Below are 12686 nucleotides of genomic sequence, written 5' to 3'. Positions count from 1 at the left end.
TAGTATCACTCAGATTTTGGTACCTGCCTGCGCATGTTAAAATATTTTGTACGTTTCTTCTCAGATCTTTCAACTCCCCTCAAATTTCAGGCGTCTACGTCGACTCACCCACGGACTTCTTAGTTGACACTCGAGGAATACCAAAGGGCAACACTGATGACGGCAAAGTAACATGCACCATTACCAACCCTTCAGGAGCACAAACCGAAAAATTAGTAACCGCCCTCCTAGATGGTACTTACAAAGTAAGCTACACACCCTTTGAGGAAGGACGACACACCATCGACATATTCTATGACAATGTGCCAGTCCCTGGATCACCATTCGTGGTGAATGTAAGGCGAGGTTGTGATGCCAAGAAATGTATTGCCTATGGACCGGGGCTAGACAATGGAGTTCTCAATAAACCTAACATATTTACTGTTGAAACTAAAGGGGCTGGTACTGGAGGGCTAAGTTTGGCAATTGAAGGGCCATCAGAGGCCAAAATGACTTGTAAGGATAACAGGGATGGATCATGCTCAGTAGAATACGTTCCCACTGAGCCTGGCGAATACGATGTGGCTATTCGATTTGCTGACAACCACATTCCTGGATCGCCCTTCAAAGTGGTGGTTAGTCCAGAACAGGATGCCTCTGCTGTGATAGTTTACGGCCCTGGACTCGAGCCTAATAAATGTAGATCAGGAATTCCAGCTAAATTTAAGATAGACGCTTCAAAAGCGGCCGCAGCACCAGTAGCAGTAAACATTCTCTCTGACTCGGCTCCCATTCCAAGAAGGCCGGAAATCAGAGACAACGGTGATGGCATTTATGAAGTTACTTACATACCACCTACTGAAGGAACCAAACTGCAAGCCCATATTCTTTACGACGGTAAGGACATCCCTAACAGCCCATTCCCCATCACAGTGAGGCCTGTGGTGGAGCCTGAGAAGGTTAAAATTACCGGACCAGCCATAGCGGACAAAGGGATCCCAGCATCAATACCTACATCGGTGAAAATCGACACCACGGATGCTGGATTTGGTGACTTAGAGGTTAAAGTTAGCGGACCTGATGGTCAACCACGACCGGTGAAAATACACGAAAACGGAGACGGGACTGTTAATGCGACTTTCGTTCCTGACGATTGCGGGAGATACAAGCTGGACGTAAAATATGGAGGAAAGGAGGTTCCAAAGACGCCCATTCCGATCCAGGCTTATGCTATTGGCAATGTAAGTTTAAGCATCGTTCACTTTGGAGGTGCCAAAGCTTAATGTTGGCATTTCAGGCTGAAAAATGTACGATAACAGAGGGCTTGGAGAAGACCCTTTCAAGTGGAGAGTCTTATTGCATTACGGTAAACACTGAAAACGCAGGGAATGGAGAAGTCACGTGTAGGATCAAATCAGTTAATGGAAGGTATGCGTCTAAGCAATCCTGGCTTTCTACGACTTTTTAAATAATTATCTATCACCAGATTGCATATTAGACACGTATTGTTTCAGTGATCTTGATATAAACATAGTAGACAATGGAGATGGTACAGTTAGCATATACTACACAGTAGAAGATGCTGGAGAATATACAATCAACATCAAATTCGGAGGTCAAACTGTTCCAGGAGGATTTTACACGTTTATGGTAAGTCTGTGGCTTTATTGTGTCGATATTTGCACATTGAACAAGTGGACTGACGAATACATCCAAGGGTGGATTTATGAGCAATCTTTGATTCCCATTGTGCCTCCGTTTTGAAGCAAAAAAAAATCAAAGAGAAGTTGGTATTTAATTGACGATCAATTTAAAAATTATTGAGCAAAATTGCATTAAAATTTGATACATAAGACGCAAATAATTTGAAAAACTTGGACAGATTAGGACTCGTTGTTCCTTTGCGTGTGTCTCTTTGCTGATTCAGGGATTCGGGTCGGCGTTAGAGCAGCCTCCGTTGCCAGTTTCTTGTGCAATTTCGAGAGTGCATCCAGTTCAACAAACACTTGCACTTTTTTATTTTTAGATAAACGAAATTAAAATCAGATTTGTTTACACTACGCCGTACATCCATTTTTTTCTGAAATGTTGGCGCTTAGTCCGATCACGTATCTGTAAATCTATTAGTCGAGGTATCTCATTACTAATGTTTTTGTTTACGGTGCCAGAGATCCGGAGTTCGAAATCCTGCGCTAATCTGGGTGCATTTGTGTCTTTTCAGCAATCTTATAAATCTCAGAAAGCGGCGAGAGTTGCCGTCACGTCGGGATTAAAATATAAATTTAGAATTTGGAAAAAACTCTTTTATGGCGAGCGTAGCTGACTCACATTAGCGTACGTTAGTAAATAAGGGCGGACGAAATTTTCGTTCCGAAAGGAGAAATGAGAGACTAAAGCGTCGCTACGTAAAATAATAAAAAAGTAAACAAACCCAAAAATAATAAGAAATTTCTTCAAATCGACAAAAAATTCACTAGGGCCGTACTTAGAAAAAATGGCGGTGGTTATTCTCGCCAAGCGAAAGGTAATGAAGTCCTACCAAGACTATCATATCGAAACTCATGAAAAACTGTTATGGAAAAGCGTTTTAGTTTTCATTTATCTCTGATCATAGCGCGGAAAAAAACAAAAAATCTATTCAAAAATCATTTTTTTCTTGAACAGAAAAAACAAATCTGTTTTGTCTCTGTATTCCAAGAAATTTCTTGTATGCGCAATTTTTCTCTATTTGACCGAGTCGGTGCCTATTATCGTTTACGACATCCTCGTGCTCTTACATGTATGGTATTCACAAATATATTTTTGATTTATACAGGGTGTTTCCTAACTACGTGTAAAAAATTTAAAGACGCAATCCTCGACTGATTTTGAGTCAAAAATGTCTAATAAACATATGTCCGCAAATGCCTTGTTTCCAAGATACAGGGTGTTGAAATGTGACAAGAAAAAGAGATTTTATTTCCAAAATGACTCAATTTGGGTGTTTGAATTTTAGAAAAGACAATTCCGGGGGTTCCGGGGTTTTCTTGAATACGTCTTAAAATTTCTTCCTCCACTTCTGGTGTTCGACGTGCTATTGGCTTTCCTCCTCCTGGAGTTTTCATAAGAGATCCTGTATCACAAAGACGTTGAAAGAGGTTTTTAAAGGTTTGGTGGTTTGGAAACCTTTCCATGTAAATGCGCCTCGCTGCCAAACACTTACCATCAGCAAGGCCGTAAACAAAAACCATATTGGCCATTTCTTGATTAGTATAATTAGGCATTTGAAAAATTTTCAAAACTGAGGTATAATCTGATTTTTGGGACACAGAACTAAATTCTTTCACTTTAGAGAGTAAAACACCAAAATAACACTGACTATCTTGTTTATAGTAGTGGAAGTAGCAAAAAAACTAACAATAAACAAGTTAGTAAATACCACCAAACCTTTAGAAACCTTTAAAACCTTTTTCAACGTCTTTCAGTCAACACCCTGTATCTTGGAAACAAGGCATTTGCGGACATATGTTTATTAGACATTTTTGACCCAAAATCAGTCGAGGATTACGCCTTTAAATTTTTTACACGTAGTTAGGAAACACCCTGTATATGTCGGATATTTATTAGTCCTTAAGTGATAAAGTGTAACATTACGAGCTGATAATATGACGAAGGGCAGGCTGGCAAGGCCACCTTAAGGAAAAGCACTGTCGAACGATGTCGCTACCACCAAGGGCGAAATCGAGAGGCCCTGTGTGGGAGCCTTCGTGGGAAACAGGGACTAGCAGGTACCTTATCCCTCGGATTTGAAGGACTCGCGAGATCTGGAAAACCAGAAACCAAAAAGGGACAGGCAGATTAGATTGGGGAGTGACGAGAAGCGCTCGTGTGGTAGCGAATTCGTTGGTTTTGCCCTTTTTCTATTCTTGCTATTAAAAGTAAACTAAATACTTTATATCATCATGGAAAACCTTCCTAGTGATGATCCGACATATACATATATACATATATTTGTATATAAATCAAAAACATATTTCTTACTCCAGACCAGCACCAACAACCGCGAATCCAAATATCCAAATTTCACTTAGTTTAATTGTGTTGGCAACGATAATAACAGCAGCTGTGATCAGTCTTTTAAGCAGTTCATCGTTATGCCTAAAAATTTGTTTTCTTAATAAATCTCCTTTACGATATGCCTAAACTTTGACCGTCGCATTCCAAGACCCAGCTCTGGACCACCTCCTAGTTGTTTTCACATGACTTTCCTGGAAAAATTTTCCCTCATCCGATTTATATGATCTCGTTTTTGATAAAATTATAACGGCGAGTTTATTCGAAAACAGCCGAACCATTCTTATCCTCAACAAACATCTATTCATTATTTTACTTGCATTATTTGGATTGTCTTTGAGCCTTGTGAGTTACAGTGCTTACTCAACACGGGACTGTTGACGCGTCTCTTGGATTTCCTAAGTAAGATGCATTTTTTTAATAGTATTTATAGGGAACGCGATGCCTCAAAAAGTTTATTGATTTTATTAGATATTTCTGGAAAATCTGTTGTAACAACTGATACATCCCCCATGCACGTTTCAGGTTTCAAGGGGGCACCGGTTGATTTTAAGAGGATTCGGGGAATTTAGAATAACTTAGGGGAGGATGTGGACGCATAAGTAAGGCATTTCAAGTTAAAACAAATTACATATAAGTTAATTCAGAGTCAAATGAAATGTCGGGGGTGAATTCTTCCACAGTTTTTCAAATATTTATTTCCGCAAAAACGGCTGCAAATGTAGGAAAATTCAAGATTATTTGCACGAGTTACCTTACGGCACGCTACAGCCTATTAAATTACCAACGACGGGGAATAACTCGTAATCAGTATGAATCGGTAATTAGTTTCAATGAACATTTTACCAATAAAATTAAAAATAATAATTTTGTTTTTCTTAATTATGTTTAGACGGGACGAAATATATAATTCCTTGTACTATCCTAAATATTGCTTTTTACACTCTTCGACGTAGAAAATCGTGGCAAAAACAAGCAATACATGTGAGCAATGGGATAAAAGTCTGGTATTTTTATGTATACACTAACAAATTTTATGAATTTTATATGGGTCTGCGACTAGCTTGGTCAGTAGTGTCAATTTTTACGAACCGAATCGTACACATGTAGCAAAAACCTATAAATGAACCATGGATAAGTTGTTCTAATGAATCCAAATGGCCTTTCTAATAATAAGTTCATATATTTTCGATATGAACGTGGGGGAGGGATTGTTGATCGTAAATGAATAACATCAAGGCAAACCACAAATAGATTTAAAAACGATACCATTTTATAGCCTAAACAAAAATAGTCTTCGTTACATTTATAGTTGTGTTTAGTTTATATTAACAGGATGAACATAATTTAATTAATATTTCCTGGCAGTCCCGCAATGAACAGAAAAATAAACATATTAGAACCTAATCAAGCCGCAAACCCTGATTAACGTTACCAAACCATCCAAGATGGTGTTTGGGGCTGAAGCCAAAACCTTCATGAAACAATTATGATTTTGACATTCTCATTTGCTCTAATTAATTGTAAGCAAGTCAGTGCATTGCACATTAAATATTAAATTCAGAAGTCGTGTAAATAGAAAACAATTTAATTATTCAATGTATTTTTAGAAAATCGCAGCTGTGAGCCCATCACACATACATAAAGAGCGCAAAATAAAAGGAGTCGTATGCGAGACTGATCTAGTTCATTCAAGCCCAAGAAAGCGTTGAATCGATGATTTTCAAAAATGTTTTTGAAGCGAATTCAAATTACTGAGTAGAGCAACATTCGTCACTTTTTTTTTTCATATTTGTGTGCTTTTGATTCAAGACATATTTCTCAAAATGGGCTACTGAAATTGTGCATCAAGCTTTCGGCACCATATTCGGAGTTTCCCAGGGTTATTTAACGTAATCTTAGACTTTTCCCCGGAATCGATCAATTATCCTTAGTGCCCTCCTCCGTGCAAAAACTAAATAAAGACATAAATTTTAGATAACATTTTTTTCACTGCTTAAACTTAATCGTCTTTCCTCTCAGTCCTCTCTGATCTTCCAGCCGTCCGTTTATTTATTAGTTCACCTGTCTCCATGGATCTTAGTGTCAAACTTCCTTTTGTGACCTTTAGAAGTTTCACAATTTCTAAAGGCAACAAACTTTTAAATTATCATTGTTTTTGCGACTAATTGAAACAAACAAATATATACCGGGTATATTTGTTTAGTTTCGTATATTATGAAAAAGGCACGTGTGGAGAAAAACACAGCAGTAATTGTGTCGGTAAATTTGGCACATTCATTACATTTTTTAGCCTCAAATTGAGGTGCAGCCAGGGCAGAAAAGGCAAGATGCGCAAAGAGCCAATTCGGCTCCTTGTTTTCGCACTTGCACCGCCAATTTTGTAATTAATTGCTAGATAAAACGTAGAACCTTTGAAGAATACGAATTACTGCCTAAAATTACTCGAACTTTTTCTTGATGATTTCTGAATGATATGAGATTACGCACTCATTTTACGGCTTTCCTTAGATACTTATACATCCAAACTTAAGACGCTTCTCTAGATAAACACACGACTGATATTAATCGCCACGAACGTTTGCTACAATACTGAAAATAAAAATGAAGAAAAATTTGATATTTTTATTTCTCCGTGAAACTACATTTGTCAGCTGAGCCAAACAAACCTAAAATAAATTTCAGAGAAATAAAAACAACCTGAAATAATTCGGGAAAGAATCATCCCAAAGCAAATTGCATTTGCTGACTCAGCGTCCGCAAGTCTTCACTTACAAGGTTATTTTCAAGATTTCAAATATTTATTTCGTGAAGTATTTTTTCGGTTTATCCTCACCACATCCAGAAGGAATAAAGTAGGCATTATCCTAACATGAAAAATGCATTATGAAGAAATTCTGAAATGCCAAGTGTTGTAATTAATTGGATAAACATTCGGTGTGACTGTTCATCCAGAAACTGGCAGGGTCCCAGGTGCACATAATTCACGACCGAAAGCTAAATTACCGGCCGCATGTCAATGCAAAAGAGCTGCTGACTAGTTGAAACCAACGAAAAGAATATTTATCCCAAAATGAAATCCAAAATTACTCAGAAATGGGTCATCTGACAAATATTTTAATCAAATCTCGGGTAAATTACTTGACTTTTCTTATATCGTGCTTGAGTGATTTTATGCAATTTGGTGAGCGTTGATTAATAATTTTACTTCATCAATGTCAGCCTACGAACGTTTTGCCATTAAAATCCACTTTTAAGTATCTTAAAAATTGCCCAAATTACTAAGAAAACCATCAAAATTACAGGGCCAACAAGGCCCGAAGCAAACTCCCGCACTAATTTTAGTATTACACCTGTCAGCGATTTATTTCGTGTTTATGAAAATAGTGTGCATACATACATAAGTGGCAGGTTAAGATATGAAAAATATCGTATACATTCACGCATGCAAAACCAACTTAAAATAACATCGAGATCCGTCACTATCATAGGCAGATAATGAAAGAATACCAATTAATTGTGTTCACAGATGAAACAATGACGAACGGGTTTCTGCAGGAAAATGGTCATTTTGTAAGGAAACCGTGGGAAACGGACTTATTTCCTTAATGCTGGGCGCGCAACCCGTAGGAAATAAAAGTGTTCGACTTGTGATTTTCATCGACAATTCGATAACTTGAGTTGTAAAAAAATATATTAATACCTCTGTACGAAGATAAATAAGTACGTACGTTTGATGATAAATTCATCATATTGTCTTGTGCATCAGTTTTGATATTATAATGCAGCAAATTTACTTTCCTGGCAAACAGCCATATGTTACATCATGTTGAAGGGAATCACTTAACAACATTTCACATTAAAATCTTTCAAGTATTTTTTTCTCTGAAATTAAATAAAATTGATGACTTCTCTGCCCTTTCTTCTGAACAATTGATTTCCATTCTAGTTCCATGTAGTCAATCCTTTCTTAACACTAGGGAACCTGAGAAAATAGCTACAACTCCTTCATGAGAACTTTTTTCAAATATTTTTTTGCGAAATATTCCGATCAATTAAAACCTCAAAAATTTCCTGGATTATCGGAGGAACGGCCTGAACATCTGTTTAACCACTGATTGACAGGCGATCCTCGGAACGCCCTTTTCAGGCCTCTCTTGGTGTAAACTCTTTCAGATTTCAAGAACATTCCAAATATAAGTTTTTTATTCTCTTTTTCAGGCCGAGGAATCGGTTAGAAAAACCGAGAAGACCACTGTTTCCCAGACTGATAGCAGAAAGCAAACTTCCAGTACCCAGCAAAGTCACACTAAGCAATATAGGCCTGTCAACTTAAATAATATCCCGTTGCCTAGTACAGGGGGGCACGTAACTGGTATGTGTTTCATTTCCCTCTGCATAAAGACCACATTTCCATAAAAACTGTGAATGTTTCGTTATGAGTTATGTTCCTGATGAAACTAATGGCTTCTTAATATATGTAATATTGATCTGGTACCAAAGCACCCTCTGAAAATGGCCTTCTTTGTTCGCCCAAGGCACCCTTTGTTGGGGTTCACCGTTTCTTATTGCATTTGGTATTATTCATAGAGGGAAAAAATCGCGCTTCAATTCGTTAAAACTCTCAAGATTTTTTCCCTCGGTTCATGAGACCATTTCGTGAAAATTACATTTTTACGTTTAAATGGACAAAAAATGATTTTTGCACGATTCTGCACATCATAAATTAACTTTGGTTAGTGCGTAAATAAATTTTTAATAGCGGAAAACATATCTTGATATTTTTAGACTATCAAATATTCTCCACCTTGAAAGTACCTAAGCGCAGCGGTTAATAAATACTACATCGCGGATTTGACAGTAATGATATCAAATCATTTCGTAACTTCAGGATTTTGGACATTGACGACTCAGTGTTCCTTGGAGTTTTGCTCGCGACGGCTAAGACATCTTCACTCCTCGTCCATGTGCATTAGTACGTCAAGCTAAGTGTGATTTAAATTGTGCTCAATGTATAATACAGTTAGATAATGTATTCTTGGCTTAACATCCCAGAGGCCCCTCAAGCAAACTGGAATGAAATAAGCAAATTATTTATTGGAAATTTTAAGAAAGTCACTCATTCTGAGTACGACCATCACGAGCTTCCTGTTATATACAGGAACGTACCGTCGGTTTCAGTCGAAAATAGGAGCTTCGGGTGTGATTTTATTCCCCTCATTTTTATTTCCAGTTTTACTGTAAATACCAGAAAAGGTAATGTGAGCTTTACGTAGCATAAGCTATTGCGCCATTATTGAAGGCACTAATAGGCACCCTTGTTTACATAGTTTGAAATAACTCGAAATTTTGCTTTCTAATGTGGGTCTCTTGTTAATGTAGTTGAAAAGGAAAAAGAGTGACGATTGAAAATAACTGAAATTAAAGTAAATTAATTGAAAGTCAAAAATACATTCAACTGAATAATTAAAAATCTAAGCATTCGCCGTCCGAGTTAGAGGACTTCTTTAATTTTTTACCACCGACTACTTCTTAATTATTATAATTCTCACAATTTTCTCAATGCTGGCTTATCTCAGTTAAAAATTAATAGTTGTTTTGGCTTTTAAGTTCAAATAGATTAATTGCGCTGTTTGCCAGTAATTGTTCACGAGATGTTTAGGGTCTATTACCACCTGAACATCCCGATATAAACTTTGTTTACTGTCTAAGCATCATATTTTATCTCTAAAACAATGAAATGAGCATGCATTACTCTCACTTTTTCGCTCTGTTTTATGCGAGTTGCAAATCACCTCTCAAATTTAAATATAAATTTCGTTCATTAACAGAGTGTTGAAATTAGCGTACGGCCGAAAATATGTCTTGCAAGTTTAATTTACCGTAAAAATGAGCAGGTATATGAAACAAAGGTTATCTATTTTAATAATGAAGAATAAATAGATACGCAAATCCGCATGGAATATGGTCCAGACAGCATGAACGGCAAAACATATTAAGTTTTAAATCGTAAACAGTGTTATTTAAGATTTGTAAACAGTTACAAATCTCCACAGCGGCCACTTAAGATTTAAAACATCTAAGTTTACTAACATTGTCCAAGTTTCACATATATCCAGTGCTTATTTATTTTCGAATAACACATCCCACATTTTCATAAATTCTCCGCTTTGAGTTTGGGATCCAACGAAGATCTGAGTATATGTCTTTCTCACGAAAATATTTGAGGAAGTTGTCATAACAAAAAAAAAACTTGTCAGAGGCCAGAATTTATACAGGGAGCGGCTAGACTAAATTTACATAAAGCAGGTTTTAGAAAATTTTTCGAGTCCCTCAAGTATTTTCACTTTAAATTATCTACTTTTTTTACAGTGTCCGGAAATAACGTCGAAATATTTTAAGAGGTGATTCCAGAGGTTAAAATCATTTTTAAAAAATTCTTATAAACATACCCAAAAAATGCTTCTTAAAGGGGTTAGAACCCTTCAAGAAGGATCACAATTTTGACACAAACTGTTTTGAAAATATTGCGAAACAACATCTTCAGAGGTCCTCCTTTAAAGGGCGCGAGCCCCTTTAAGAAGCATTTTTTGGGTATGTTTATAAGAACTTTTCTATTACTTTAACCTCTAGTCACCTCCTAAAATATTTCAACGTTATTTCCGGACACCCTGTATAAAATCGACATATTGTTGCGACTTAGGTGGGGCGATTCTAGTAAACTCTCTTTCAATTTTCGTCGCGCAAAAAAATTCAGCAGTGAAACACCATTTCACTACCGCGACCCTTTAATGTGACTTAAAAAATATAATTTCTAAGGCATTCAAATTTGAAATTTATGTAAGTGAAATGAAATAAACTTATGTTTTACAAAAACCTTTAATAATAGCAACATTTGCAAAAATAGCCGCTCGCGTGTAGGTTGATTCATTGACTACACGTAACCAGTAAACAACGAACCACAGAAGTACCCCAATTTTACGAGTATCTCATTTCGATATTCCGTAGCTACATAAAATTAATTTGTTTTATTGTGTTTCAGCCGAAGTAAAAATGCCCAGTGGAAATGTAGACAGACCAGTAATAGTAGACAATCACGACGGCACTGTCTCAATAAATTATGAACCTCGCGAGGAAGGAGTTCATGAGCTAGCTGTCAAATTCAACGGCGAGCACGTCCAAGGATCCCCTTACAAATTCCACGTAGACTCTGTCAGTTCTGGCTACGTGACCGCCTACGGCCCAGGCCTTACTCATGGAGTCACCGGAGAACCCAGTAACTTCACCATCTCCACGAAGGGAGCCGGTGATGGTGGTCTTTCAATGGCAGTGGAGGGGCCCAGCAAAGCAGAAATAAGCTGTCACGACAATAAAGATGGCACAGTTTCTGTATCGTATCTCCCAACCGCCCCTGGAGAATACAAAATTTCCGTACGGTTCGGAGACAAGCACATCAAAGGATCGCCCTTCTTTGCAAAAATTACCGGGGAGGGTAGAAAAAGGAATCAAATCTCTGTTGGATCTTGCAGTGAAGTGTCCCTGCCAGGGAAAATATCCGACGCTGATATCAGGTCTCTAAACGCCTCGATCCAGGCACCCAGTGGGTTGGAGGAACCATGTTTCCTGAAACGACTGGCCAGCGGCAATATTGGAATCTCATTTACACCGCGAGAAGTCGGAGAGCATGTAGTATCCGTTAAAAAAATGGGTACGCACATCACAAACTCTCCATTTAAAATTAACGTGTGCGAGAGAGAGGTTGGGGACGCCAAAAAGGTCAAAGTTCAAGGATCGGCGCTTAAGGAGGGAAAAACCCACGTGGATAATACCTTTACTGTAGACACAAGAAATGCCGGCTTTGGTGGTCTCAGCCTTTCGATTGAAGGACCCAGTAAGGCTGAAATTCAGTGCAATGATAACTCAGATGGAACCTTGAACATATCATATAAACCCACAGAACCGGGTTATTACATAGTAAATCTTAAGTTTGCTGACCATCATGTAGACGGATCACCATTCACGGTCAAGGCAAGTAGAGATTGTCTGAGGGGCGCGAAATAGATTCTTTAACGGAATATTCAAGTTGAAGACCTTTATGAATGTAAAATTTACATAAATCTATCTATCTAACTTTGGTCAGCTTTTTTTAATGCTGTTTTCAGGTTTGCCGAGTTTTCTCAATTTTTACACGTTTTATTTTAATCTTTTTATTTTTTTCGAACATTTCCGATATATTTACTTCAATTTACTTTCATAACATATTTTTCATTAATGTTTTTTCTCGCTTTTGCCATTTTGTTTTCATTTAAACAAACACACAGGTGTACGGCCATTCTTACTTAACATTGTCAGCTCAGCATTGTCTACTTCAGTACATTTGAGCTCTATGAATTAAAATTTGCCTTCTCACATTAGCTTCAACTTATTCTAGCTTTTCCTCGCAAATTCGCTTTGAAGCTCATTTTGCTAACTAATATTCAATAATCCCTTTATTAATTTTTATGTAACAGGTGACGGGCGAAGGTTCGAACAGGCAAAGAGAAAAAATCCAAAGACAGAGAGATGCAGTGCCAGTAACTGAAGTTGGAAGTCAGTGTAAACTCACGTTTAAGATGCCGGGTAAGTTGTCGTGTATTATCCTCCATAAATTTTAC

At 37.4% G+C, this 12686-nt stretch overlaps 1 protein-coding gene across 6 annotated transcripts in view; it reads left to right on the top strand.

Annotated features, from left to right (window-relative positions):
- The window catches only part of cher (filamin-A), a 29547-nt gene that overhangs the window by 12563 nt on the left and 4298 nt on the right, over positions 1 to 12686 (top strand). For 4 of the 6 annotated variants that reach the window (XM_066302269.1, XM_066302270.1, XM_066302271.1 and 1 more), the window contains 6 exons: positions 91 to 1220; positions 1277 to 1407; positions 1494 to 1629; positions 8254 to 8407; positions 11075 to 12060; positions 12543 to 12651. In XM_066302269.1, coding sequence (XP_066158366.1) covers positions 91 to 1220; positions 1277 to 1407; positions 1494 to 1629; positions 8254 to 8407; positions 11075 to 12060; positions 12543 to 12651 — 2646 coding nt within the window. Of the gene's footprint in view, positions 1 to 90; positions 1221 to 1276; positions 1408 to 1493; positions 1630 to 4279; positions 4435 to 8253; positions 8408 to 9025; positions 9289 to 11074; positions 12061 to 12542; positions 12652 to 12686 lie in introns of those variants that run through there. The other 2 variants (XM_066302274.1, XM_066302273.1) reach the window with 2 other exon arrangements.

Source organism: Euwallacea fornicatus, chromosome 3 (assembly GCF_040115645.1).
Source record: "Euwallacea fornicatus isolate EFF26 chromosome 3, ASM4011564v1, whole genome shotgun sequence".
In the NCBI taxonomy this organism is placed as follows: Eukaryota; Metazoa; Arthropoda; class Insecta; order Coleoptera; family Curculionidae; genus Euwallacea; species Euwallacea fornicatus.
This window is presented reverse-complemented; position numbering and strand designations above follow the sequence as displayed.